Source organism: Gobio gobio (genome assembly GCF_949357685.1).
Source record: "Gobio gobio genome assembly, chromosome: 20".
NCBI classification, from domain to species: Eukaryota; Metazoa; Chordata; class Actinopteri; order Cypriniformes; family Gobionidae; genus Gobio; species Gobio gobio.
Genome location: NC_137113.1, coordinates 16,948,573 through 16,974,431, shown reverse-complemented (window position 1 = coordinate 16,974,431; position 25,859 = coordinate 16,948,573). Strand labels below are relative to the sequence as shown.

General features: G+C 40.1%; 2 protein-coding genes across 3 annotated transcripts in view; both read left to right on the top strand.

Moving 5' to 3' along the window:
* Positions 1-1,636: 1,636 nt before the first annotated feature.
* Positions 1,637-12,548, top strand: cpn1 (carboxypeptidase N, polypeptide 1). Its single transcript, XM_079846294.1, has 9 exons — positions 1,637-2,000; positions 4,111-4,307; positions 4,937-5,092; positions 8,768-8,944; positions 9,467-9,578; positions 10,282-10,421; positions 11,403-11,502; positions 11,586-11,704; positions 11,796-12,548. Exons 1-9 carry the CDS (start codon positions 1,766-1,768, stop codon positions 11,910-11,912), a joined length of 1,353 nt encoding a protein of 450 aa, XP_079702420.1. The 5' UTR covers positions 1,637-1,765; the 3' UTR covers positions 11,913-12,548.
* Positions 12,549-16,820: 4,272 nt separating this feature from the next.
* dnmbp (dynamin binding protein) overlaps positions 16,821-25,859 on the top strand; it is a 66,834-nt gene continuing 57,795 nt past the window's right edge. The window contains exon 1 of one of the 2 annotated variants that reach the window (XM_079845994.1): positions 16,821-17,183. The gene's annotated coding sequence lies outside the window, so the exon portion shown is untranslated. The remainder of the gene's footprint in view (positions 17,184-25,859) is intronic. The other variant, XM_079845995.1, reaches the window with a different exon arrangement.

Here is a 25,859-nt window from a genome sequence, read left to right as displayed (position 1 = left end):
CGGAATAGAAATGAAGATATTTTAGTTGAAATCCGATCGCTCAGAAAGGCCTCCATTGGCAAAATGCACGGTTCACTCTCAAGACCCATAAAAGGTACTAAAGACGTCGTTACAAAGTCCATCTCACTACAGTGGTTCTACAATAACTTTATAAAGCGACGAGAACAGTTTTTGTATGCAAAAAAAACCCTAAATAACGACTTATATAGTGATGACCGATTTTTCAAAAACAATGCATCATGAAGCTTTGAAGCGTTATGAATCAGTGATTCTATTCAGCGGTTTGAATCGCCAAAGTCGCGTGATTTCAGCAGTTTGGCGGTTTGACACGCGACCCAAATCATGATTCGACTCAACACGCTTCATGATGCATTGTTTTGAAATCAGTCATCACTATATAAGTCGTTATTAGTTTTTTTTGTCCACAAAAACTATTCTCGTCGCTTTATAAAGTTATTGTAGAACCACTGTAGTGAGATGGACTTTGTAACGACGTCTTTAGTACCTTTTATGGGTCTTGAGAGTGAACCGTGCATTTTGCCAATGGAGGCCTTTCTGAGCGATCGGATTTCAACTAAAATATCTTCATTTGTGTTCCGAAGATGAACGGAGGTCTTACGGGTGTCGAACAACATGAGGGTAAGTAATTAATGACAGAATTTTCATTTTGAATGAACCCTTTAACTTCCCCTTCCTCTTGCAGTGATATCTCTTCTCTGATTACTTATTTTTCAGCGTGAAGGCAGGACAACCTGTCACTCACATGAGATCACAACAATAGCAAATCACAACAATCCAATCCATTCCCGATGGACAAAATCAAGTCCCGTCCTACATTTTTTTCTTGTTCGAGAAGCCGTTTAGGATGTACATTACAGTAGGAAAGAAAAGACCATCACAACTTCCATTTCATGCAGACTTTAAGCCAAATGGCTAGTCTGGCAACAGCAAGGGTAGTCGGTAATGACACAAACACATGGGCAATTGAGTAAACAGCCTGCTTGTTCGGTCAACGCAAAAGGTGTTACGTTTCCATCCTCTGTGTTATTGAGAACGAATATAAATTCAGTAACAAAGCAACAACTGCCGTACTAACTTTCAGGTTATAGTGAGTGTGACGGACAGCAGCTCCTGGGGTTTATAGTAGAGGTGATGGGAGGTGGGCCTCAGGGGGCCAGTTCCACAGCGCTCATTTGAAACCTTTGGTCCCCCATGATCTGTTTTCCCAGAATGCCCTGTAGAAGCTCTAACCTCTCGGGCTCCGAGTGTGTTTACTCTGAGTTAATGAATGAGCTAGTGTTGGAGCGAAACTGGGTGAGTAAATGCTAATCACATCCCTTTCCCCCAACATAAAGCCTCCATTTCGCCCCTTTCCTGTTTGCTTTTATTCCCCTTTAGTTAAATCATCAGTGATCATGCTTTTAAAAGCTAGTCAGAGACTAACCGCAGGTCAGGAATGAAACGTTTGACTCGCACTGCCAGAAAAACACAAGAGGGGGAGGTTTAGTGTGTGAGGAGCGTAAAGCCAAAGTTGAGGTGTCATATGTGATGTCAACTCTCACTTCTCCAACAATGCCAATTGAGTAAACACACACAAATGGTATGGGTGAGGGAATCAGGAGAGAGAGAAGAGGGGCCGTCCTTACTTGCTCTTCTAAGCGGGAGTGAGAGGAGGTCCAGAGGGAGGAGGCAAACGGGGAGAGCAGGATTGAGAAAGAGAGTGAGGAAAAGAAGTGGCGCTCTGTTTGCGGAGCAGTCTGGGACCATGCTGTCAGGCGGCTCTCTGATCTGGATTGGGGCGCTGCTTCTGGGGCTTGAGGCTTCGCTGACCGGGGCGTCTGACTTCCAGCACCATGGTTATGAGGAGATGGTGAGGGCTCTTTTTGCTGTCCAAAGCGAATGCCCCTACATCACTCGCATCTACAGCATCGGTCGCAGCGTGGAGGGACGGCACCTATATGTCCTGGAGTTCAGTGATAATCCTGGCATCCATGAACCATGTGAGTCTTTTCTTTACTCTTGTACCAAGGCATTAAATTCCTCACCCATATAGCTCAAGCAAACTCTTGCACGTTGTTCCTACTGAGGCTGTAGGGCTGCCAGAGCTGATTGGTGAAGCAATAATTTGGGTTTGATTGCATAATTTGGGCTGTTTTCTGAGAACAGCACTTAACAGTCGAAATGAAGTTGTGGCTGGCTATTCATGAGTTTGTCTGGCCGGCCAATGTTGACTGTCAACTTGATTTATCTTGTTGCTCCTCAGACACACAGTAAATTGCATTTAAGAACGGACAGTATAGGGTTTAAAGGGGGAGTGTGTGCCTGGAGATATGGTGTGTTATGTAGTCCGAAGCAAACCGGTCTTATTGATCTAAAACAAGAACATTCCCATTGGAAAGAAAAATCGGAATCTTTAATAGCTCAATTGTTTCTCCTAGAAACGGGGGAGCAATTGGACACTTTTGCTTCTCAAATGATTCTATTGAGAACAAGACCTTATTAATCTTGCATGTCTCCTCTAGAGTTCCAGAAGAGAACAATCTTATAAACTGATTGGCCAAGATAACCAAAGTTTGGAATCAAAAGTCAGAAATCCTATTACTTATCAAAGAAGAAAACAAATGATCTAGTCTATGCTTTGCTTGCCAACAGTTGTCTCTATTTACAAGGAATTTCAGGAGGAACATCTGACACTTCAATAAAAGATAATTCAGAACTCCAATGCATCTTATGAAATATGAAAGAGCAGCTGCTGAGCAGTAAGATTTCCCTCTTTGTTTCAGTCTGTAGACCTTGTTCCTTTGTTCACTCAAATTCAAAACGCTTTCAGATCTGCTACTGGAAGTAGTTAAGCTTGAGAAGCAAAATTTATTTTCTGAAAAATCAATTAAAATGAAGTCAGTTCATGCTTAAAACAACAAAATAATAATAAAAAAATATATAATATTCTGACCCCATAGCAGATATTTTTTCCCATTTAAAGCATAAAGTTATGTTGTTGTTTTTTTAAGAAAACAAGACTTAATATCCTAAGTCATTTTGCTTTTCAGGAAAATAGATATTGTAGATATTTGAAAACAAGACAAAAATACTGAGTAAGAATGTTTTTTTTTTTTTTGTCCTTTTTTTTTGCAGTGTAAAAATACTACTCTTGGCAATATGCATACAAAGGTAAAACCTCTGAGAGAATTGCAGGATGTAGCCTATACATGTTCCACACGGAGTACAAAAACAGGAACCGGTCCAGCAGAGTGGGCAAAATTGTTGTGACCTGACCCTTTAGATTTCAAACAATGTTTGTGCTTCATGCGTTAATGTCGAGGCCACCCATTTAGTGACTCTTTGAGCAGTGGCACAGCACAGTTAATTTAATTATTTGGTGATTAATAGGAAGACTGTGCCTGATGAATCTGCCTGCACACAGTGGCTAATTCAATTTGCAATCTTGCTGTCACTCACTTCCGCATCAAAAAAGAACAAACGGAAATCTGCTGGTTCTTGTTAGAGGAGATAATTGTGAATAATGAGCTGACAACTGGCTGTGAGACAGGAATTTCGATGAGAGTGGCCTGCTGCGCTGTTAAACGCTCAAAAAGCTTTTGTAAGCGGAAAAATTATGAATTTTCATATTTGATACAAGCATTTACAGTGTCAGCTTACTCAGCCGCATACGACCAATACTGATTGAAAAATGTTAAAAAATGTTTTAAAGGGGTCATTCACGTCATCATTCACTCACCCATCATTTTCTGTGAATAAATATGGTGTGTTCTTCATACAAAGATATTATATGGCTTCAGAAGAGTTGTATGAACTTCTTTTATGGTGCTTTTTGGAGCCCATATCTCCATTCACTTTCATTGTATTAAAAAAAACTGCATTTCTCCTGTTGTGTTCCACAAAAGAAATTCATGGATCAACACGAGGGTGAGTAAATGATGACAAAATCTCATCTCAAATTGCAGTACCTTAGGGCTTAATTCATGCAGTTGCTTCTTCTGAATTGCTACATATGCATGCATAGAGCTTGTTGCTTGCATGCTATTCACGGATGTGACCCTATGACCTCATGACTTCCTGACTGGCGATCACCTGACTTGTGTTTTTCAGTGGAGCCAGAGTTCAAGTACGTTGGGAACATGCACGGGAACGAAGTGCTCGGCAGGGAGCTGCTCATCTACTTAGCCCAGTTCCTGTGCGAGGAATACCGGGTAGGAAACGAGCGAATCACGCACCTCATCCACGACACACGGATCCACATCCTTCCTTCGATGAACCCGGATGGATATGAGGTGGCTGCCAGGCAGGTATACAGCCCTTAGAAGCTAATCCACATTGTAGAACAAGTATACTAAAACACCACAGCTCGAAAACTCCATGACCAACAGCTCGTAGTGTGAATGTGAGCATGCATATGTGTACACTTATTTATTCAGTGTGGCAGCTGTGGTGTGGGAGTGTTGGTAGTCTCTGGTGGCCCCCAGTTTGTTATGAAGGAATCAACCATATCCCAGAGTGCATTGCTGGCTTTCTTTTGAGACTAATTACAGCAGAACTCACAAAAAAAATACACAGTATTTTTTTCTGGAACAGAGCATCCATACACCTACAATGTTCACACATCTAGAATGCAAAATTACAGTAATATAGACTCGTTCTTGATCTTAGAGACTAATTATACGTCCAGCAGTAAATGGTGGCTGAATGTGGCCACACACACCCAGTTATCAAGCGTCTCACCGGACCAGACAAGAACTCAGCATCAGACAGGATCTATTTAATATGCTCTAACTCGCTTACACAACACACACAAGCACAATAAACTACTTGAGGTATACATTTCACACCTGACATACTGAGAATGTTAAAAGGTGATATCCTTCCTGAAACATTACTTAAAGGATAGAAAATGATGTGCTCTTTATCTGACATACAGGGGCCAGAATTCAACGGCTACTTAGTGGGACGTGGAAACGCAAAGGAGGTAGACCTGAACCGCAACTTCCCGGACCTGAATGCTCTTATGTACTACTACGAGAAGCACAACGGCCAAAACCACCACTTGCCACTGCCAGACAACTGGGAATTACAGGTGATCATCAATCGGTGTCACACACACTGCTATAGGAAAGGAGACAGTGTCTGTTCAAATGAGATGAGAGGGAGAGACCAGTCAAGCAATTAGTTATGAAGCTTGTGTAGCAGTTTGGAAGTGCTGAAAGATGTTGAGATAGACAATATAAGATACACTTTGACGATAGCAAAATATTTGTATATATTAAATGTGCACTACTGTTGAGGTCAATAAGATTTTTTAAAAATAAAAAATACTTTTATTCAGCATGGATGTGTTAAATAGACAAAAAGTGACAGGAAAGACATTTGTAATGTTACAAAAGATTATTTCACATGTATGCTGTACTTTTGAACTCTCTATTCATCAAAGAATCCTGAAAAAAAGTATCACGGTTTCCACAAAAATATTGAGCATCACAGCTGTTTTCAACATTTATAACAGGGCTTGACATTAACTTTTTGCTCACCAGCCTCTGTTGCTAGTGGTTTTCCAAAGTTAGTAGCCACTCAGCATTTTCACTGGCCACAATTTTGACATCCATGCCATTTGGAAAAACGTACCGCAACAGACTTGAAAATGACTCAACTCAACCACTCAGCATGTTCATCGCCCAAGTCCCACCACCGAAAGTTCCCCAAAACTTTGAAAAAGTAATAACTTGCGAGCAGGGACTTTCTGAAGGGGAAATTTTTACCTGGAACTTCATTTAGACCCTGGTTCCTGCGGTCAAAACACACCGAATACCACCCCAAAGTCCCTAGTTCCTGGGGAAAAGTCCTGTAGTGTAAACAATTAATTTAAGCACAATAAACAGTGAAAAATAACTCAATTTAGTACTGAGAGGCAGCTTTATGTGCACGCACTTTAGGGGAGGACAAAATGAGTGTGAATTAGTAAAATTATGCACAATACGTGCAATCCCACTCCGAAATTCAAGCCCTGTAACAGCAACAATATTCATCCAGAGCAAATGAAACAAGTGAGGCGAGTTTGTGTGTCAACTCGCTGTCAGAAAGATAAGCGAGAGAGAGAAAGCACAGCTGGTATTGTGTATCTATTCTGCATAAAATAAGAATTGGAAGCCTTTCAGATATTTCAGTAATGATATGTATCAAAAAATTGATATTTTTGACAACACTACACTCACTTAGTTTACTATTTCAGATGCTTTTTTAAAAGACTACAACTAAAAAAAATAAAATAATATATGTAGTAATGTTTGTTCGTGTGGGAAGAAGGAGGCGGGAACCGGCGAACGTTCAACATACTTTTAATAAAATAAATGAACACAAAATGAAAGTAAAAGCGGCAGCCCCTCACGGACGACTGTCGCACATATACATAAACAAAACATAAATAAAAATACAACTTAAAGTCCAGGCCTGGTCCTCTCTCGTCCTTCACTGGAGTCGCTCGTCCTTTTATGTCTCCGTGCTCCCTCATGAGAGGACTCGAGACCGGTGTGCCTCGCAGGTGACGTTCATTCTCAATCACGCACACCGATCTCGCTCGCTCCTCCCATGTCTCTCGCTCGTCCACCTCGCCACAATATATATCAAATTCAACCCACCAAAGTGGCTAGTAGAAGTGACTGCGTTACATGCCACTGTTGAAATCCACCCACATTTGGCGGGTTGGCGGGTGTTAATATCAAGCCATGATTGATAATAAGAAGAAATGTTGCCTGAGCACCAAATCATCCTATTAGAATGATTTCTGAAGGATCATGTGACACTGAAGACTGGAGCAATGATGCTGAAAAGTCAGCAATTCAGGAATAAATTACATTTGAAAATATATTAAAATAGAAAAGAGTTATTTTAAATTGCAATAATATTTCACACTTTTACTTTTTTACTATATATTTTATCGAATAAATGCAGCTTTGGTGAGCATTATAGAACAATTATCCAAACAATTATACAAACCTTTGACACTTAAAGCTACTTAAGGTTCTAATTCAGAACTGGTTCCATTTGAATAAAATACCAGAAGAGATGATACTTTTTCAGCGAGTCAAAAACATAGTGCAACCATTTTGAAATCGCAAGACTCTTTATGAGCCAGTACTTTTTAGTGAAGCGAAAACACGCAGCATGACCAGTTTAGTCTGATTAACCAAATGATTAAAAGGTCAGTTTAAACAGACCTTTTAAGAATTGTTTTAAATGTATTTATTATTGAAATCATCTCATCATTTGTCAGTAGAATTGCATTTTTTCTCCCCAAAATGTTATTCCTTAAAAGTACTAAAAGAATCATTAATGGAGTCGTCAAGGAGCTTGAATCATTAAGAGGAACCGGCCCTGGTGTTGTAAAATTACCAGATGATTGGACTGATTTTAGAGGACTCTGTTGAATAATACACTGTAAAAAAATCTCAAATTATCCAAATATTTAATAATTATACAAACGGTGAATGACTGGAATGAATCCCAGATTCAGGTATCTGTGGATCTGTTCTGCTGGCCTGCCCATCTGTATGTGTTGTGTATACGTTTTCATAAGGTGACCTTTTTAAAGTACTAACAATATACATAGACATCACATAGATAAATCCCTGTTCCAATCTCAAGTAAAATACAGGATAGTGCTAGTTTCCTGCATTGCAAAGAAAAACGGTTTTGTTTTTACAGTTGGACAGCACACTTAAGCTCTCCATTAGTCTGTCAGTAACCCACCCAGCTCTCGTTCTGCTGGTCTGCTCTCTATCAACTGCCAACAGGCCCACCTTTCACAAAATAGAGAGCCTTGGCACGTGTAAATGGACTTTTTTAGTTCGTACTGCTGTTAGTCTTCATCATGAGCTCTGGATATTTTGGTTAGCCTTTCACAACCTGCTGAGTATTATAAAGTCGATCTCATGTGTGAGGATCCATGCTATCCATCACGATTTGAGAACGTTACAAAGAACATCTTGTACTTCAATGGAAGAAGGAACATCTGACCTTTAGTAGTTTGCATGCTCAATGTCACAAACCGACCGAAATAGTACACATTTCTTCTTCAACTTTTGGAAGACTTCGCTAGAATAATACAAACCATTTAAACAGCTCTTTCCAGGAACAACTTAGTATTTTCCTCAGTCTAAAATGAGAACTCCAGCTTTGGAGAAGTAAGTATGCTCACTGGCAGCCAGACGTCCCTCAGGATAACAACAGAAGAAGTCGGAGGCGTATGACACGTTCTAATCATTTCTCTGTGAGCCGAGAGCTGTCACTCATATCAAACCCCGCCCGTGACCTTCTGACCCTAGTGTGGGTTTCGCACTACACAGTCCTAAGTAGGGTGAAAAACATCTGTGTGAGTTCACAGCACGAAACCTGACTCTTCAATGACAGCTGGGGCCAAAGGGACGCTTGGCTGTTTATATATACAGATCCATGCATAATAAATACTCCGTCTCCTCAAAACAGAGCACGGACGGGATCAATAGCTCATCTCTAAGGAGCCGGCCAGACTGATTTTACTTAATGCAAAAGGGTCAGGTGGAGGTTTATTATCCCTTCACCTCTAGTACCACATGTCAGATCTCTCAGATAACAGCACTAAAGAAATATTCCAAAAGGGCTGCAAGAACGCTGCTGGAGTGTCATGGCACAAAAACCTAAAACAAAGGCTGAAATAATGCACACAGCATGCGTGTTTTCAAATCCGAATGTTTTTTTTCCTCCCCCTGTATTCTTGCAGGTTGAGCCGGAGACTTTAGCAGTGATAAAATGGATGCAGAATTATAACTTCATTCTGTCGGCTAACCTCCACGGTGGAGCTGTAGTCGCCAATTACCCCTTCGATAAGTCTCGCGAGCCCCGGATAAGAGGCAAAACAACATACTCGGCCACCTCTGATGATAAAATATTCCGAAAGGTATGTTATTTTTTTTTTTATTTAAAAGTTATTTGTGTGATTTTCTACTTTAGAGAAAGTTTAATGTCCACAAACGATTGCAAGTAAGCCATTTTTACGTTTATTTCCCCACTATCAAACATTACAGAGGCAACGCCGACTCAACCAGTGGTGTGAGTTTGGGGGCGGGATTATCTGTTAGTTTGACCAATGGCAGATGGCTGGAGTGTCATTATATTTGCAATTCCGTCTGCTGAAACCCCCCTAAAGATGAGTTTTAAGGGATACAATTATTAACTACAGGGGGACTTTAAGACACAGTCTTAACATGTTGGCTTACGCAACTAGCAACCCTGGAAGATGGTCTCCCACCCTTCTAAAACCAGCCAAAAAATCAATCTAGCAAACCAAGTGTTACTTTGTTCAGTAGAGTAGTTTCACAGAAATCACACACTTCACCTATTGAAGAGTTGGCTGTTGTTTTTCCCAATTCCCTATGAGTATTTACAGATTTGTGTGTTTTTGTACTGTGTGTGTGTGTAGTTGGCAAAGACGTACTCCTATGCCCACAGCTGGATGCATAAGGGCTGGAACTGCGGCGATTACTTTGATGAAGGAATCACAAATGGTGCCAGCTGGTACTCTCTTTCTAAGGGTGGGTTATATTTTACATACCACGGTTCTCATTCAATTACTTCAACAAGGCTTGTGGTTTTGTCTCATTTAAATGCCTTGTAATTTAGCTGACATTTGAGAATTACAAGCACTTTTATCTTTAAGGGAACGTGATTGTGTTCTAGTTCTAGCTTTTCACTAGTGCCAGCAGCAGTGTAATTTCGCCAGTGAAATTAACTACTTCTCAAAGGGGCTATATTGATTTTCAAATAGATTGTTAGGTTGTTTTTGTTGTTGTTTATGATGTCATAGTTTGGTCATATATTTCTCTAAAAATAGTTTTGAAACAAAACAGCGTGCAAAAGGAAAACGATACACACTCAAAAAATGGTCATGTGTGAGCATGTGAAGTTTCCTATACACACACACACACACACACACACAAAAAATTCTTCTTCTTAGTTTTTTTTTGTCCACACGTGGAAGTGTTTCTTATGTGTGCATTGTTTCTTACAAATATGACTTTAGGAGCTCCATACATAATTTTTTTTCTAACAAAATGGTTGAACAAAAAGGTTTTTTGGATAAAAAAAAGTGCATATTTTGAATATGTGGTGCATCTTTTCCACTTTTGGTGGCATTTTTGACTCCAACCCTGCTTAATTTCTGACCCTGGCCAACACTTTGCTGTACGTACTGTATTTTAATGTTTGATTAAGAAGTATTTCTCAATATCTCTGAAGGGATGCAGGATTTCAACTACCTCCACACAAACTGCTTTGAGATCACTCTGGAGCTCAGCTGTGATAAGTTTCCTCCAGCGACAGCTCTCGCCAGTGAGTGGCTGGCCAACAGAGAGGCTCTGGTGTCCTACATGGAGCAGGTGAGGAACTCCCCTTCTCACATTTGATTGTTTTAATGCTTTAGTTTCAGCTCTGTCTTGTAATGAAACAAGTAGAAGTTCAAACTTCAACTCTGCAGTCAGAAGATGTAGAACTGGAATTTGAGAGTGCTGTATAACAAAATCAAACTGGTAAAAAGGGGGCCAGTATTCTAGCGGACACAGGTAAGAAAGACAAATTGGTTCACCGTGGCACTAGCAGGTAATGCACCTGTCCCCAGATACTTATAATGTGAAATTGAGATGAACCTTCAGGGGTCTCGTTGTGAGTTCAAGTAACACTACACTGTTCGCTAGTGCATTTAAAGTAATGGATGGAATCGGTTTACCACTTTGAGTGCAGTGCCTGACCGTAACGAAAGCTTAACCCTTGTGCTGTGCTGAAAATCCTTGACCTAATTTGGTGTTCCCAGTCAAATATGACCAGCCTTTTAAATTGTTTATAATTCTCTCATTATGCAATTCTTTCACCAAATATTGGATTAAATGGATTTCTTTTTTGGAACTGATTGATCGTTGGCTTTCAGCATATGCACATTCATATGCATGAAAAAAAGTTTATTCAAGCTTATTCAACTCAAAATAAAACTGAGGCGCATAAGCTCAGATCAATGAGGCCTACAATCAATCAGTTCCAAAAAGAAATACAAAACCTGTGCTAACTGAAATAAAACAAGCTGATGAAAATAGAGTGAATCCAATATTTGGCAACAACACAGCATAACGAGAAATTCATAAGCAATCGATTTTTTGTAGGCCAGAGAATTTTGTCTGGGAACACCACAAGTACGCCCCCTCCCCCCAAATCCAAGAATTTTGGGGAAATTGTCAAGTTGTTACCCTGTGTAAGCAAAGTCAGCAAGTTTTAGTCCAATGCGATAACATTAACTGGCATCCTCTCAGGGTCGAATTGACCGGAATACAACATGAGGGTTGATGTATCGTGGCTCTTCTGTCATCCAGGTGCACCATGGGATAAAAGGCATGGTTTATGATGAGAACAACAACCCGATTAGTAATGCAGTGATCTCGGTGGCAGGCGTAAACCACGATATGACTAGCGGTGAGTGTTGTTCTACGTTAAAAGCTGATTTTGTAGTACGCACATGCTTGAATACTTCATTTGTGTGTCTGATGGTTTCTCAGGGACGGATGGAGACTACTTCCGTCTGCTCATGCCGGGTACCTACACAGTGACGGCTTCTGCACTAGGTTACCAACCCTTCACCAGCACGGTGACAGTGGGACCGGCTGAAGCTGTACAGGTGAAAAAAACATCAAAAATACACAATTAGTACACTATTCTTTTTACAATAACAAACTAACACTGCCTATTTTATTTGTTCTTCTTCCTAGTTGCATTTCTATTTGAAAGTTCAACCAAAAGGGACAAACTTGAACGTGAAAACTTATCCCAACAAAAAGGGCCCATCAACGGCCAAGATTCCTCCTACCAACCTTGGCCCAAGATAAAGAGCAAGGACTCTTCTCTCAACACAGACAAAACACGTCTTTTAAACTGAAGAACAAAAAAGGGAAACCTGGACTCTCACTGTGACAAATCTCACCTTCCTCTGTCATAGGTTCTTTGTTGTTTGTATAGATGCATAAAAGTGTGAGAAATCCATATTTTGCTCTCACGGTCTTGTGGAGCTTAAATATATATGTATGTTATATAATGGCTTTGATTAAAAGAACAGGAAGAAGTAGGTAATGTAAACAAATATTTCTCTTTTTATGAGAAATTAGTCATAGATTAATGAAGACATTTAGATGGAATGTTACTGGAAATTATGCCTGAATATGATAAGAGGTCAATCAGTTTAAGACGTATTATCTCCCATGTGGATAATAATAATTAAATAAACATTTTATCATTTAAAATGATCTATTCTTTGGGCAATTATTGCTGTATTTAAGAATAACATGTTTAAAATACCATCTTGTGTGAATATTTGTAAAAATGTATTGAAATTTTCATAAAGGTACTGTATACACACTTAAACTATTTTATGGATATACATTTTCTTCTAGTCATCTTTACATGTCACAAATATGTGCTGTTTGATTAAACCAGGCATATTTTAGTTCGCCATTTGTATGCAAACTACAAATGCAAAGATTCACTGAAATTATCTGTGGACATCCTATACTCTAATGTAAACTGAATATCATATGAAGCGGTTCAGGTTCATATTTTTCTTGGATGGATAGATAGATAGACAGACAGACAGACAGACAGACAGTCAGTTTAAGGACGTCTGCCTTTACATGCACATGAACTTCAATGACATCCCATTCTTAATCCGTAGGGTTTAATATGGAGTTGGCCCACCTTTTGCAGCTATAACAGCTTAAACTGTTCTGGAGAGGCTTTCCCCTAGGTTTAGGAATGTGTCTATGTGAATTTTTGACCATTCTTCTAGAAGCGCATTTGTGAGGTCAGGCACTGATGTTGGACGAGAAGGCCTGGCTCGCTAGCCTAGAAATCTAGACGCACCCTAGCGGCAGCAAAACTAATTTGCAGCCAGGGTAGTCTAGCAACTCTACGTTGGCTTGCGAGCTGGAAAAAACAAACTCTGGTCAGGCCAATCACATTGTGTATAGAGTCGGTGGGCGGGCTTAACATAATGACCGCAGAGTTGCGGCGGTTCTGCGTGCTACTTGTAAACAAAGAAGCTGGCGAACAGCGGTCTTTCGAATCGGCTTTGGCCGCGACTCTGGAAGACTTGAGTTAAGCTTTTCTTTGAGAAAAGAACAAAGAACGGCACTGAAGTCATTCTTAAGAAAGGAAGATGTGTTCTGAGTTTTGCCAACCGTATACATCAAAAGTTTAATCTATCAACTAGCTCGGCTTCACCTTCTTCGTTGCTCTGGTTGGTTGTAGCGCTATCCTATTACGTGTAGAGGGAATTTGAAAGACAACCGCTTATCCCGCCCCTCGGATTGAGCAATGCCACGGGTGAGTTCCCAGACCCAACATCAACCAACTTGATGTGGGTCTGGCATGTCAGGCTACTGGCTCGCAGTCTCTGCTCTAATTCATCCCAAAGGTGCCCATCCCATCCCAATCGGGTTGAGGTTAGGACTTCGTGCAGGCCAGTCAAGTTCCTCCACACCAAACTCGCTCATCCAGGTCATTATGGATCTTGCTTTGTGCACTGGTGCACAGTCATGTTGGAACAGGAAGGGGCCATCCTCAAACTGTTCCCACAAAGTTGGGAGCATAAAATTGTCCAAAATGTGTTTGTATGCTGTAGCATTAAAAGTTCCTTTCACTGGAACTAAGGGGCCAAGCCCAACCCCTGAAAAACAACCCCCACACCATAATCCCCCCTCCACCAAACTTTACACTTGGCACAATGCAGTCAGGCAAGTACCGTTCTCCTGCCAACGGCCAAACCCAGATTCGTCCATCGGATTGCCACACAAAGAAGCGTGATTCGTCACTCCAGAGAACACGTCTCCAATTCTCTAGAGTTTAGTGGCGGCGTGCTTTACTCAACTGCATCCTACACTTTGCATTGCACTTGGTGACTGCGCACTGTGTGCCTCAGCATGCACTGACCCCACTGTGTGATTTTAGTTGCTGTTGTTCCCAATTGCTTCCACTTTGCTATAATACCACTAACAGTTGACCGTGGAATATTTAGTAGTGAGGAAATTTCACAAATGGACTTATTGCACAGATGGCAACCTATCACGGTACGCTTGAATTCACTGAGCTCCTGAGAGCGACCCATTCTTTCACAAATGTTTGTGGAAGCGTCTGCATGCCTAGGTGCTTTATTTTATACGCCTGTGGCCATGAAAGTGAATGGAACACTTGAATTCAATGATTTGGAGGGGTGTCCCAATACTTTTGGCAATATAGTGTATGTTCGAATTCCTTTTTTTCCCCTGGAGCAATTCTGACTGCATTGCCCAAACCTCTTGCTATCTGGAAATCATCTTCTCAATGCACTGAAATCTTGACATCTGATTATTTATGTCTATTAAAAAAAAACCTAGGCTACAGGCTGCAAGTCTACACTCCTCTTGATTATGCAAGCTCTTTTTGAGAAGCTTTCATGCAGCTTTTTCAAATCAGATATCATTTGATTTTCTAATTAATATATCCAGGTTCTTATTCTTATTAAATTCTCCTCTCAAGTATAAATGAACTGTCTCACTTTGGTATAGCTTAGATGGCAGCACACTCATGTTTATCGAACCGAAAGAAACACTAGGGGTCAGTGCTGTAGCGGTATGGTCAGACCACTGCTATTTCTCTTCTGAGAAGTGTTGAATATAATAGAAAGCAATTCAGAAAACACAGTAACAAAAATGTAAGAGCAGCATAACATACATTAAGTGGGATTAAAACCTACTCCAACTTCCGTCAATAGGAAATACATCAACAAAACAAAGAAACGTGCTTGTCAAACTATTTCTTGGGCTCTTTAAAAACTCAAAAAAGTACATAAACTATCATTTTAATGCCAGAAAATGTATTATTTTTGAATAGTACAAAAACATTAAAAGACAAACTGACTGAATATTTAACTGATAATTTTTAATTGCAAGGTGAATGTTCCAATAAAATGATTCACCAACAACATTTAAAGATTTATATGTATTCATGTGTTATTCCTGGTTACCACACACAAATAGAATAACAATGCCCTCTGAATAACAGGAAAAGGGAAAATGTACTCCAGGAATTTTGTGAATGTTGTGTTGTCCAGGAAAGAAATAGAAGGCTATGCAGCTGGAAAATATGAGCAATACTTAATTTCTCATAACCAAAAATAATAATGTTTGGAGAGCCGTGCCGCCGTCAATGAGACTGGAATTGAAGGAAATTTTGTGTAAAATGTAAAAAAGTGTGCCATGAAAAATGATGATTCATACCCACTATTAAGGGTCTGCTTCCAATCAGAAGATCCACAGTCTTGCATTTACAATCCATGAATAAACTGTCCGAACAGCCGCAAAATGAAGTGACAGGATTTCATTGTATGAGAATGCTTCAATGACACAAAGTTCATGAATAGATCAACAAGAATGAATAGTAACAAAGAGCATCAAGCTCACATGGTCTTTCTCAATGAAAATGTCACAGTTGGAGAGGACAACAGAAGCTTTTCATGCTTTTTCATGCTTCCAGGATATGACAGATCTGGCATTTTCTCATAGATGCCGTGGGCATGTTGTGTCAGAGCAGCTTACAACACAGGGCTGAATGCGACAATGAAACCCACACAGCAACTGTTATCTACACTTGCTGATGCCCACTTGGCTTCAGCTTTCTTTTTCAGGGAACTCGAGTCAAGTGATCAGAGTCCACGAAGATGACAGAATGATGCGTGTGTAAAGTAGAGGTCAAGATTTGACGCAACAATTCCGCACTACCTTACATACAAGGGCCTCACAGGCAGCTTCCTTTCATTGTTTCTTTAAATAAGGAAGTTGTGGTTAATGCAGACACAGCAAAATAATCTTACCTCTGACAATGCTTGAAACTGTGTCTTAAAACATTATGTTCCCTTTGTGGCAATAATATTGACACAGACAAGTCCTTACCACTAATTTCAGCAAATGCATCCTTATTATCAGAGTCCTGAAACCCAAACCAGACTGTTGTAACCTTCACGTCTGAACATTACACAATATTAGAGTAATTCTTAAATTTTACGCAAGGGTTGATGTTATATTTTTTTCCTTTTGTTATCCGATGGTCATATTAAAAACCTTTTATTACTTCTTTTTAAATGCCTTTTATTTATAATATCCCCCCAAATTTTATTTCCAACACAGTATTTTTAAAGGTTTAAGTAAATAGATAGTAGGCCTGCTTTAATTTTTAAAGTGTGTCAGCTGTAAATTAAGCAAAACGTGTGAACATATTATTTAACTATGTATTTAGGACATAAATCGCTAGACTTTGCATAACGGATATACTTTTTTAATGTTTATTTAGTATAATTATTATTTCAAATGTTTGACTGATCATGACAGAAAAGTGAAAAGGGCTAAATAAAAATCTGCAGCGCCAAAGGTGCCCTTGAAGAAACCCCCATGTTCAATTTTTAAATAACCTACATACATTATAATTTGTAACCTAGCTTCATAATTTAAATGTAAAAGTGCACATATATCTATGAAATTGATAGTAGGCTAAAGATTTACGCTAAACAATTTAACAGACCGCTTTAGCGTCACTACAAACTAGTGAAATAAAACGCCTTCAACTCTATCCATTTGTTTCAGATTAGATATGTACTAATCTAATTGTCTAAATTATTTCCGTTATATTAAAAAGGCAACTGATACGTAATGCCTTGTGTTGCAGATTTATTAGGAATTTTCTTCAGGCATGTTGAAGGCAGCCCTGCGCTCGAGGTTTGTGTCAGCAGAGGGTGGTGTGTTGATGTTGATGTCAGCATGGAGGGAGTTGAGGATCAGCCTGCTGGGTCTTCTATTGGGATGACAGCTGATCCCGCCGTGGCGTAGATGACCATCGGGATCGGATCAACTGCACCGTGTGAGCCTAGTAATGACAGGCGGAAGAAACGCCTGTTGCCCTCATCCGATGTTTGTTTTCTAAGCAACGTTGAACGATAACGTTACCACGTTAACGGCAGAAGGAAACCCCACACGAGCATCCACTGGTTAGGGAAAGTTCCCTTGCTGTCGGTTTTCGGTTGGGTCTTTTCAGCAAAGCTGTCTAACCGCATTGAGGGCACTTGAGAGATCACACAGGTGAGTGGAATCTTGAATTCTCCGTAGAGTTTGTACTCTTTTAATGGTAGCGTCGGTTACATACAAGTTAAGCCGCGAGTGACTGAATTATAACACTGAGTCCTATTTTTGAATCTGTTTAGCCGGTATTTTTTGCTTCAATTTGCATAACGTTAGTCTTCTGGGAATTTAGTGGCTATTTGCCTAGCCTCGACTAACATGTAAGTTAAGTCTGTTTACTTCTTTCGTTAGAAAACACGATTAGCCGCTAGTGGTTGGGATTTTGATAACTTTTAGTGTTTTGAATCTTTTGAAACTATTCGTTCTTTAGCTCTTTCAACAGGTTACACCGTTATGCCTATAGTTGTCAATGAGACTCTTTCCCCCGGTTTCACAGACAATGCTTAAGCTAGTCCTAGACTAAAATGCATGTTTGAGCTGTTTTAACTGAAAGAATCTTGCACTGACAAATCTTAAAATATGTCAGTGGCATTATTGTCTCAAGATGCACACCAGTAATGTTTTTTTTCTTGGACGTTTATAAAAGTTACTTAAATGTCCTAATTGAACTAAGGACTAATCCTGGCTTAGTCTAAGCCCTGTCTGTGAAACCGGGCCTAAGTGTGTCTTTATGATCGACTCACTGATTGAATCTTCACTCAACTGATTCGTTAAGAGTCGTTCTCTGACCAAAACAAGTCTGAGCTGGGTAGGTGTTTTTTTTTGTTCTGCTGTTTGAAAGTCTCTTCACATCCTGATAGCAATCACTAAGTTAATTGGTCTAAATGTATATGTTTATCGTCTGTGGAAGGTTTAGGGCCATAAAGTTTTCATCCAATCATTGCATATGGTCCAAATGCAATGATACGATGTCCTACCTGCGTATGTATTTTCGCACCTCTGTGCTCCCTGTTCGCGCAGACATCACACGTCATCAGCGAATAGCTTATGCTGCATTCACGCCTTATCTACTGTAATATGGAATAGATGGAAACCTGTGACGTTATACTCGGAGTGGTTTGTGACCGAATTTATGCATTTCAGTGACAACACTATCAACGCTGAAATGAATCTGCAGCAGTCAGGTGGTACAGGTCAATGCTCTTTAAGTTGTTTGTGTTCATTATTGTTGAAATGTTATGTGCTTTGAGACATGAAGTAGTTTAACACCGTCTCTCGTGACGCTTTTGTTTGCTCCCTACTGTTCATGTGTTTCGAAGGCTTTGGAGACGCTCTGAAGGGAGGGTGGGATCTTATCCTTTCACAATTGCCAGCCTCCCCGAAACTACCCTACCTTTAAGCTGTTTTGCTGGGGTAAGATGGTCTCACAGCCTGGCCAGGCTGGAGGTAAACTGGTTTCTATGGTTGAAAACCAAGTTTCCTGACCATCTTAAAATTGCTAAAATCAGTAAACACCAATCTGATCAGACTGGGAGACCAGCAGACCAGCTTAGGCATTGTTTTTTAAAGCAGCGAACATGAATCATTCATTCAAATGTGGTGGCAACTATGGTTAACAGCATTGGTTTTATTGAACCACAAGCCATTTGCATGTAGGTTTGATTCTTGTCACCTGTCAGATGGCAACTGTTGTCAGTTGTCTCTCTTGCTGAGGGAGCAATAGCAGGCTTTGGGACACTATTCATTCACCAAAAACAAACTGTGTGTGCTATTCATTTGTGCAGAATAAACTTATAGGTGTTAGTTCATATAACGGTGCTGTATTTACCCGAAGGTTACGCTCTTGTCTGTTTTGTAATCCTATATAATCAAACATCGTTGAGTTGTTTGTCATTCAGACCTCACAGATGCAGTGCTGTTTCCTGTGAAACCGTTTTTTTCCTTTCTGTGGAGCTCTCAGTATAAGGCCTAGATGCTGATGTTAAATGTGCACTGATTGTTTTGTACTGAGACTACAAACTGATGAAAAAATTTATGTATTAACCAAGTATTTTGAATTAATGTAGGCATTCTGCTTCCTCCATTTATCTCAGTTTATTTTCAGTATGGGCCAACACCATCATATACAGAAATAGTGCCAATTATTTATTATTGTACTGACAAATGAGTGGTAACAAATAAGTTATTGAATCATCACCACAGTAAGACAAAATCGTATAGGGTTGACAGCATAAACATATTTTTCATGTCGCACAGGCTTCAAATACAGTAGCCATTTTCAAGTATTGCTAGTTTATGACTTAAAATGTCATTAAAATCATTTATCACACTTAAAATGTGTGGTCCTGTATTTAAAGAATCATATGGATAAATCCGTTTTAATCCCAGTCAACTGTGAAGCTGTTCTTATCGCAATTATATAGTGTTCTTATAGTTGTAGTGCTCATTTGAATATATTTTTGAATTGCTGCATTAGCGTGTAGGTCTGGACAGGTTGTAGAAAGCCAACATAAAACCACGTTCCTTGTTACGCTTGGAGGGTTTTGAATTATTAATGTGGTATTCCCTGTCCATACTGTCATTTGAGCCTTATGTTGATATTATACGAGGTGGCAGCATGATACCCATGTTTGTATCTTCTACAGCTGTCCTGCAAAATATCACCTGCCTGCCTCTCAGCATTATATTTGTGATATTTCACAGGCTATTGACCTGCCTCCATCACCAGATGTCAGTTTGATTAGATTTGTTGTCGAGTACAGGCTATGGTCATAACGTGTAGAAACTTAACTCCACACCACTGTAGCCCAGAGAAAAGAAAGTTGGGAACATTCCTGGCATTCTTTTCCAGCCACAACTGACATTCACACAGCTTTGGAAAAATTACGTCTTAAATCATCTGAGAATAGCGATTTAGCATTGTCTATGTGAGAGAGCATTGTGTTGTGGTCTCCTGAGACTCTCTGACTCAACAGCAAGCTTACAATGCATCTATCAGCCCATGTACTGTCATTGATATCAGATATCAGTTTGTTTTATGTCACGTGCACCATTAAGATTCAATGTATACTAATCGCACAACAACTGATGGCTGCCATTTGTCTAGAACACCAGCTGTGTTCTTGGGACATTGTGTTGCTCGTATTGCACATGGCCTCCTCTCTTTGACTCAAAGAAGGATTGAGCTTGTCGGAATAGGGTACAGAAAGGAGGTCATGTTGGAGCCAAGTCATGTGACTCTGCTACATACGTGCTACTTGCAACGCCGCAACAGAGGTGATACAAGCCAAGAACAATCGAAATTAATCTGAGATGGATGTGACATTTGGACAGTCTCTGTCCATTGGAAAGTCTTTCAGTCGTCTCTTTTTGGTTTTCAAGAAGACAATGAGTTGTGGCCTGCAGTGGATGATCTTCTTTTGCATTTATAATAGCCAGTTTGTAGTGTATCACTCTTCTATCCATAGCCAGCCTCACATGGATCTAAATGACAACTCTCTCAATGAATCACTGCTAACATATGACTTTGTGTTGTCATTGTCAATATGACAAAGTCAGTCAAAGCAATATGTGTGGTACATTGTAAGGTGCTGCATTTTTTGTGTAGTAGTTTCAGTTTCCTAAATCATTTATAAAAAATTATAAAAATACAAATGAATAGCTACTGGCTAGTAAATCACATCGGATCAGTTGGTCAGGTTCTGCTGGAAAAGTTGCATCTTAAGATGTTTTTTGAAAATGGCTACAGACTCGGCTGCTCGAATTGAGATAGGCAGGTCATTCCACGAGGTGGGAACGGTCCAGGAAAAGGTCTGTGAGTGATTTCATGCCTCTTTGGGATGGCACCACGAGGCGTCGTTCACTTGCAGAACATAAGCTGTCAAATGATTCGTTCACAAAAGCTGATTCATCCAGTAATGAAACAAGTGAAGTCTTTATGAGTGAGTCATTGGATTGTTAAAGGTGCACTATGTAACTTGTCCATCCACTAGAGGTCGCCTGTTCAAAACAGAGGCATAGTTTGATGACGCCACGTTTGAGCGCAGAATCTTGGGACATGTGGTCTTCACCTCACAGCCGGTGGAAAAGAATCGGGATATGACTCGGGCAGAAATCATGTTCATGGATGCGATTTATTAATGTTACTGTAGTATGAAGCAGAGCAGGACTGAGTGTTGTGGAGCTGAGCAAGGCCGCTGGAGCGATTTTTAATAAGATGAAGGCAACACACGCCTTGCGAGCAGTGGGACTTTTATTATAACACAGTCGTCGGCGCCACTTCCGCTTTTACGGTCATGAGTATGAGGTAACGCAGCTCTGTTTATCGTATTGGATACATCTGAGTGTGTTGAAAATGAAGTTATGACGTTACTCTGTGTTCGCTCGGCGGCTGCTATGACACTTGTTGTACACTGCAGTCAGAGTAAAGCGAACTGCAAAATAAAACCGGAAACCGAGGGTTCAGCAGATATCACGCAATCGACAAGCGACTCCCTCACACGTCCCAGTTCCTTGGTTAAAATTGCAATTTCTCACGATTTACAAATTGTTGGAAACATTTGGGATATTGTAAGTACTCAACTGAACAAAATATATAACACTGGCCTAGTGGTTTTTGGATATTTGACTGAAAAATTTTTACATTAGTGCACCTTTAACTCAAACCAAGTTTTCTTTAAATAATTCAGGTTAATTAAACATTTTAAATAGGCATTTTGTCAGAACCTCTAGTAAACGACATGTTGTTTGTTTAGAATCGTGGGAGAATTGTGATCTCTGTTTGAAACCAAAAAATTGTGATTCTCAATTTAACCAGAATTGTACAGCTCTTAAAAATTGGCTACTGTATTTGAAGGAGTAGTTCACTTTAAAATGAAAATTACCCCTTGATTTACTCACCCTCAAGACATGATAGGTGCATATGACTTTCTTCTTTCTGATGAACACAATCATAGTTATATTAATAAATATCCTGATGTTTCCAAGCGTTATAATGGCAGTGAACAGGGCTCACATGTTTGAAGCTCAAAAAAGCGCATCCATCGATCATAAACGTATGCCACACAGCTATGGGGGGTTATAAAGGCCTTCTAAAGCGAAGCAATGGGTTTGTGTACAAAATATCCATATTTAAAGGAGTAGTTCACTTTAAAATGAAAATTACCCCATGATTTACTCACCCTCAAGCCATCCTAGGTGTATATGACGTTCTTCTTTTTGATGAACACAATCTGAGTTATATTAATAAATATCCTGACACTTCCAAGCATTATAAAAGCAGTGAAGGGATCCATTGAGTTTGAAGTTCAAAAAAGCACATCCATCCATCATAAACGTACTCCACACGGCTCCAGGTGGTTAATAAAGGCCTTCTGAAGCGAATCGATGGGGTTTTGTAAGAAAAATATCCATATTTTAAACTTTATAAAGTAAAATATCTAGCTTCCGCCAGACCGCCTTCCGTTTTTAACTTTTAACTAGGGGTGTGACGGTTAGTATATAACCGTGAGACCGACGGTTATAGTTAAACACCGTCATTAGAACTCTATAACCGCCAAAACCGTGTTATTAAAATATTTTGTACAAACATAAAAAAAAAAAAAAGCTGACGAGGGAAACGGAGGCGGAGTTAGTGGTGCTTCGGAGGCTGCTACTGCTGGAGATGATTCGGGAGAGGTCTGTGCACCACCCCCTACCAAGAAGAGAAATCTTGGAGATCTCTTCAAAGGTGAACTATGTAGGATTTTTGCAGTAAAACATCCAGAAACCACTAGGCCAGTGTTATATATTTTGTTCAGTTGAGTACTTAGAATATCCCAAATGTTTTCAACTATTTGTAAATCGTGAAAAAATTGCTATTTTAACCAAGGAGCCGGGACGTGTGAGCTATGCGTGTGAGGGAGTCGCCTGTCGATTGCGTCATTTCTGCGTCACCCTCGGTCTCCGGTTTTATTCAGTGAAACACTTTACTCTCACTGCATTGTGAACAAGTGTCATAGCAGCCGCCGAGCGAACGTCATAACTTCCTTTTCAACACACTCAGATATATCTAATACGATAAACAGAGCTGCGTTACCTCACACTCTGCACTGGAGAAGAGGAAGTGCCGCCGGCAACCGTGTCATAATAAAAGTCCCGCCAGCGACTATGCCATAATAACAGTCCTGCTCTTCAATCGCTCCTGCGGCCTTGCTCAGCTCCACAACACTCGCTCCTGCTCTGCTTCAGACTACAGTAATGTTAATAATCGCATCCATGAACATGATTTCTGCCCGAGTCCTATCCTGACTGTTTCCCACCGGCTGTGAGGTGAAGACCACATGTCCCGAGATTCTGCGCTCAAACGTGGCGTCATCAAACTACGCCTTTGTTTTGAACAGGCGACCTCTAGTGGACGGAAAAGTTACATAGTGTAGCTTTAATAAACGGAGGTCTGAAATCTCTGCCACTTTACCGATCAGAGCGCGCGCTGACACAGAGTTAACCCGCTATCTCCAAGAACAACCAATTGACTCTACGGCTAATCCACTAGCATGGTGGAGAGACAATGAAACACGCTATCCGCTCTTAGCAAAATTGGCACGTAAATACATGTGTATTTGTGCTACAAGCACAGCATCAGAGCGAGTTTTTAGCACTGCGGGTAACATAGCTACCCCTGTCAGATCGTCACTAAAACCAAGTAAAATGAACATGTTGTTCCTGTCACGGAACTTGGAAGTCGAAAAAGATTAGGAATTTAAAATGTCATTGCACTTTTTTTGTTTCCTGTATTTAGTTAGTTTAATTAAGGTATTATCACAACAGTCGTTGTTCGACTTTTTTCTTTTTCTTTGGTAAAGGTATGTAGATTTTATAATTTGTAATTTAGGCCTAGGCTACTCATTCATTTTTATGCAGCTCTTATAGAATTTAAGTAGCCTACTTGTTTTAAAGGATTAGTTTACTGTGTGTGATTTATTTAAAACATAGCATGTTCATTGCAAAGGTTTTTGTTGTTGTTAAGGATTAGTTTACTGTGTGTATATAAATAAACTTATAGCAAGTAGCTAATCAGTGTCTGCTCGCTTATTCAAACTAAGTTGTCCTATAACAGACGAACATCATCACATCACCCCCCCCCCCCCCCCCCACCACCACCACCACCACCACCACCACTCCCGACGACGGTTATGTTACGAGCCGTCACATTTGACTCACATCATAACCGTCATCACCAATTCTGAAACCGGCACACCCCGACTTTCAACTTTCACTTTCAACTGCAGAGAGTGTAATGCCTCTCGCAGTTCAACACCCTTGACGTCATACGTCGCGCCAGTTACACTTTTTCCGTAAGTTGAATATGGAAGGTGGTCTACCGGAAGGTAGATATTTTACTGTCAAAAAGGGGTTCCGACCACTGATCTATATAAATGACTGGACTGCTCATCGTGTTCTAAACTACCATCACGCAGTGAAGCCACAGTAAGTGTTTGAGCGGCCATCTTACTATTCCCTACCAGCAGAGGGCATCATTGACGTACAGCCAAAACATTGACCTAATATCACACGATTTGCAGCATCTCAGGCCCTGTCCACACGAACACGGGTATTTTCAAAACCGCAGCTTTTTCTATGCGGTTTGGCTGTTCGTCCACACGCAAACGCAGTATCCGGTTACTGAAACTGGACTTTTTTGAAAACTCCGGCCAGGGTGAAGATTTTTAGAAACTCCGGTTACAGCGTTGTCGTGTAGACGGTGAAACCAGAGATTTCGGCTTGTTAAGTCGAAGTGTATGCCGTTCTCTCCCTTGTTTGACGTCAAATTGTGCGCCGTTACCGCTTTTGTTTACATGAGTCGAGTCTATGCAATGGCGGACGTAGCTTTTAATAACTCTGCTAACAGCGCTTATCACATGTAAGTTATACAGATACATGCGCAGTTATCTCATTGTATTGCAGAACAGAGGCGCCAGAATGCAATAATACAACATAGTAAGTCAAGTGTGTGAAGCTTCAGTCCACTTGAGCCCTGCCCCTGTGTACAGTTACCTGTCACTGAGTCCAAAGTAAACTTGTAGAAGGGTTTCACTGAGCCCATGGCATCCCTCAGTGCATCGGTGCCGTGGATGGGACCCATGTGGAAATCAGGCAGCCAATCATAGCGCGGTTTTGAGTTTTCATGTGCGTTTTCATGCGATTGTTTTTTAAAATGGAGGAGGAAAAACTCTGGTTATAAAAATACCCATGTACGTGACTAGGCCTCAGTCTCACAGGATTAGCTTTACGATATATGTATGTAAAGGAATAGTTACTTCAGATGTTATCTGTAATGTTTATGGTCTTTTCTGAGAGGATGAGTCGTATATTGAAATCGTTAATGTGGGTGTGTCTACTGCACACTGCCGACACAGGTAATGTAACTGAACTAACACAAACCTATTTCTTTATGTATGCAATTATGGAGGAAATATTCATTATTAACGTATATCTGTGTTTAGAAATTGATTGAATAGCTTATACAATATTAATACAAGCCTCTATATTGCACTATATTGTATTACAATTCAAAGTTTGCCATGCATCATCTCGGAAATAAAGTAGTCAGCGTTAGGATGTGTGTATTTTATTTTACTGATTGAGCATGTCTATTTCAGACTCTTAAAGACCGTTTACAGTTTCCATATGAGTTTCCATATATTCCAAGTGTTGTATGAGTATAAGTATTCCATATAAGTGTTGTGTATGCCATGTTGTTGAATTACATATTTATTTAATCATCATTTAAATCATGAACTGCTTCAAAATGCATGC